The following is a 3,961-nucleotide window of genomic DNA, read 5'->3' on the forward strand; positions in this document are numbered from 1 at the left end:
GAATGTTGTGACCGCTTAGGTTTATTAAATGAATTAAAATATTCATCTACGATGGTAAAGGGTATCGGTGGCTCACAAAAAAACGTTAAGGGTTCAGTAGAATTTAATATATTTTCTCGTTTTAATTTTAATGTTCACTTTAATATTTCCGCGCTTGTTGTTGACCGTATTACGGACAGTTTGCCTTCCGTTCCTGTCAATACCGCCGCATTTTCACACATTAAAAACCTACCGCTGGCAGACGGCGAGTTTGCCATTCCTAGTAATATAGACGTACTTATAGGTAGTTCTATATTCCCGCACTTGCTATTGCCGGGTATTGTGCATAGCAAGCATCGTAATATTCCGCCTGCGATACAAACCGTATTAGGGTTTGTAATCATGGGTTCCGTACCCACTTTTAATTCCGCATCGCCTAATTCCGCATTATTAAATACCGCATATACAACGTCATGTTGTTCCGTGATTCATGATCGTATGGACACTCTCTTCCAAAGTTTTTGGGAATTGGAGGAGATAACCGCGCCGCCCGCTCAGAGTGCCGATGATCTCGAGTGTGAACATTATTTTCGCGCCACCACTACTCGTGATGATAGTGGTAGATATATCGTATCCCTGCCGTTTCGAGAGGACGTGTTCTCCTTAGGTGACTCTTTCGCTGCCGCACATAGACGTTACTTATGTCTAGAACGTAAGTTGGAAGCGTCACCTCATTTTCGTTTTTCTTATAACGAAGTAATTCGCGCATATATTGATAAGGGCTATTTAAGTCCAGTTAAATCGCATCAAGACAATTCACTTATACCCTCGTACTACATTCCACATCACGGAGTGCTACGAGAGGATAAGGTCACCACTAAATTGCGCGTGGTTTTAGATGCCAGTTGTAAAACGACATCTGGTCGTTCGTTAAATGATATATTGCATAGTGGTACCAACCTACAGGGTGATTTATTTAGTATTTTAATTAACTTTCGTCTTTTTAAAGTTTGTATTTCCGCCGACTGTTTTCAAATGTTTCATCAAATAGTTGTACGCGAACCCGATCGTAGGTTTCAGCGAATTTTGTACCGCTTCAGCACCGATGATCCTGTGACTGAATATGAATTTAATCGTGTATGCTTCGGACTGAGGTCGAGTCCATTTCTCGCGCTCCGCGTTGTTCAACAACTAGTTGAAGATGAAGGGGATAAATTCCCTGCTGCTGCCGCTGTTGCTTCGTCTGCACTATATATGGATGATATCGTATCTTCTGTTATGACAGATGAACAGGCTATTACCATTAGCAACGAACTTATTGCATTTTTTAAAATGGCACAGTTTGATCTCGTAAAGTGGACGAGCAGCTCCCGCGACGTGCTTGCTCACATCCCGGATACACACAAAACCCTCAGTGACAAATCATTCGATAATTCCACCCCGCACAAGATCTTAGGTCTATTTTGGGATAACTCTAATGATTCTTTTAAGTTCAAGGTAATCACGCCAGACGCTATATGTACTAAGCGCGCTATTCTCTCCGCTGTTGCCCGTTTATGGGACATTTTAGGTTTCGTGGCTCCCGCTATTTTGTACGCCAAGCTCCTTATTAAGGAACTCTGGTTGTTGAAATGTGATTGGGATGCTCAACCCCCGCATCATATCATCGCAGCCTGGAGACAGTTCTGTTTAGAACTGCCCTCGCTTAATAGGCTTCGCATACCGCGACACTTAGGTGTGGTTGAGGACTGTCAATTGAATATTTTAGGATTTGCTGACGCTAGTGAACGTGCTTATGGCGGTGTAGTCTACCTACACATTCAGGTTGATAATAAATATTTTGTTCAATTATTATGCGCCAAGTCAAAGGTCTCGCCTGTAAAAATTGTATCCATCGCGAGATTAGAATTGTGCGCAGCCGTATTACTCGCAAAACTACTTCGTAAGGTTGTTGATACTATCGCACCACGGTATCCTGTGAATAATATATACGCCTTTAGTGATTCAAAAGTGGCTCTTTGTTGGATCCACTCTTCTCCGCACCGCTGGCAAACTTTCGTTGCCAATCGGGTAGTACAAATTATCGATAACGTCCCGGCAGACTGTTTCTATCACGTTGCTGGTTCCGATAATCCTGCAGACTGCCTGTCTCGTGGACTCACACCAGACAAGCTAGTAAACCATCCGCTATGGTACACCGGACCTTCATGGGTATTAAGTAACCCGGCCGAGTGGCCACTTGCTGTTAATCACGACTTATCGAATGAAGACATTCCCGAACAACGGACTGTTATACACACATTAATTTCAAATACCTCTGAATCACTACTTTACGCGCTATCTCAACGCTTTTCTGTATATTCTAAATTATTACGGACTATTGTATATATATATAAATTTATTAAACGCCTTCCTCGTAATACCGTTATTACGAGTGAAGACTTAGATTTTGCTGAAATAAAGTTAATCCGCGCCGTGCAAGAAGTATATTTTGCACATGAGTTTAATAATTTAAAAAATAATAAATATTGTTCTTCCGCTTTAAACAAGCTCCGACCATTTATAGACAAGGACGATGTCATCCGCGTCGGTGGTCGCTTGTCAAGTTCCGCTGAGGATTACTGCACTAAGTATCCTCTACTTTTACCGCGCCGCGATCATGTTATCGATATTCTTATCGACTTTTATCATAAGAAGCATCTTCATGCAGGACCAGAGTTACTTATGTCCTTACTCAGGCAGAAGTACTGGATCCTGTCCGCTCGCCGCTTAATACGTTATCGCATTCATAAATGTAACGCTTGTTTTAAAATAAAACCGCGCCCTACGTTTCCACTCATGGCCGATCTACCGAGCCACCGCGTCACTCAAGTTGATAAGGCATTTACGCATGTAGGCTGTGACTATGCCGGTCCCTTACAGTACACACCTATTCGTGGTCGGGGGTTAAAGGCCGCAAAGCATGGCTATGTATTTTCACTTGTCTGACAACCCGTGCTACTCATATTGAAGTTGCTACTGATTTAAGCACGGTTAGTTTCTTATCCGCACTTAAACGATTCTTATCTCGCCGAGGCCCGATAAACTGTTTATATACGGACAATGGAACATGTTTCGTGGGTGCTCGCAAGTATCTTCGCGATTTATATAAGTTTCTTGATGAATATCGCCCGCATTTAGAATTAGAACTTTCAGAAAATCGCATTAGTATGAAATTCATTCCTCCCGCTGCTCCCCACTTCGGTGGAAGTTGGGAAAGCATCGTAAAAATAGTTAAAAATAATTTATTTAAGGTGATAGGATCACAAATTCTCTCTTATGAGGAACTTATAACAGTGCTTTCTCAGGTTGAGGCACTTATTAATTCGCGTCCACTCACAGCTAGAAGTAGTGACCCCGCTGAGCCGTCTGCTCTTACGCCGGCTCATTTTTTAAATACTGTCCCTCTTTCATCCATTCCTGCGCCAGAAGCTAACACGCACGATTTAAATCAACGCCATTCCCTTCTGGATAGCATTGTACAGTCTTTCTGGCGCCGGTGGCGAATGGAGTATCTGCATCAATTGCAGACACGCGCTAAATGGAATCTTCCATCAGTTCCCATTAAGGAGGGTACTGTTGTAATTTTAGTAATAGATAACGCACCGCCCTTTTCATGGCCATTAGCTGTCGTTGAAAAGGTACATCCTTCCAAAGACGGAACTACGCGAGTGGTCACTGTTAGGACTTCAAAGGGTAGCTACCTTCGCCCGGTAGTTCGTTTGTGCCCATTGCCGCATCAATAGTTATATATTTAATATAAGTAAAATTTAGATTTAGCTTAGTTATATATAACTTTCATTCATATATCGTATTCACATAACCTCAGATAACTTCCCGCTTATGATTAATCTTATACGCATTAATATACCGCTCATTTTATTTATATATATCTTCCGCATACTGCTATTCATTTCCCAGTGGTATATATATGTATATTTTT

The 3,961-nt window shown here is 41.9% G+C and overlaps 1 protein-coding gene across 1 annotated transcript; it reads left to right on the forward strand.

The window, feature by feature from the left end:
- The first annotated feature begins 381 nt into the window (after positions 1-381).
- LOC131845163 (uncharacterized) lies at positions 382-2,752 on the forward strand. The gene is made up of 3 exons (XM_059194199.1): positions 382-946; positions 989-2,268; positions 2,690-2,752. The coding sequence occupies exons 1-3, from the start codon at positions 382-384 to the stop codon at positions 2,750-2,752; spliced, it is 1,908 nt and encodes a 635-aa protein (XP_059050182.1).
- The last annotated feature ends 1,209 nt before the right edge of the window (positions 2,753-3,961 follow it).

This window comes from Achroia grisella, unplaced genomic scaffold, assembly GCF_030625045.1.
Source record: "Achroia grisella isolate CSIRO2021 unplaced genomic scaffold, CSIRO_AGI_Agris_v1 utg454, whole genome shotgun sequence".
NCBI lineage: Eukaryota > Metazoa > Arthropoda > Insecta > Lepidoptera > Pyralidae > Achroia > Achroia grisella.

Coding starts and splice junctions, on each gene's coding strand:
- LOC131845163 (XM_059194199.1), top strand. CDS start 382: ATGGGTTCCGTACCCACTTTTAATTCCGCATCGCCTAATTCCGCATTA. Junction 947..988: donor TAGTGGTACCAACCTACAGG/GTGATTTATTTA, acceptor GTCTTTTTAAAG/TTTGTATTTCCGCCGACTGT. Junction 2,269..2,689: donor ACATTCCCGAACAACGGACT/GTTATACACACA, acceptor ATCTTCATGCAG/GACCAGAGTTACTTATGTCC.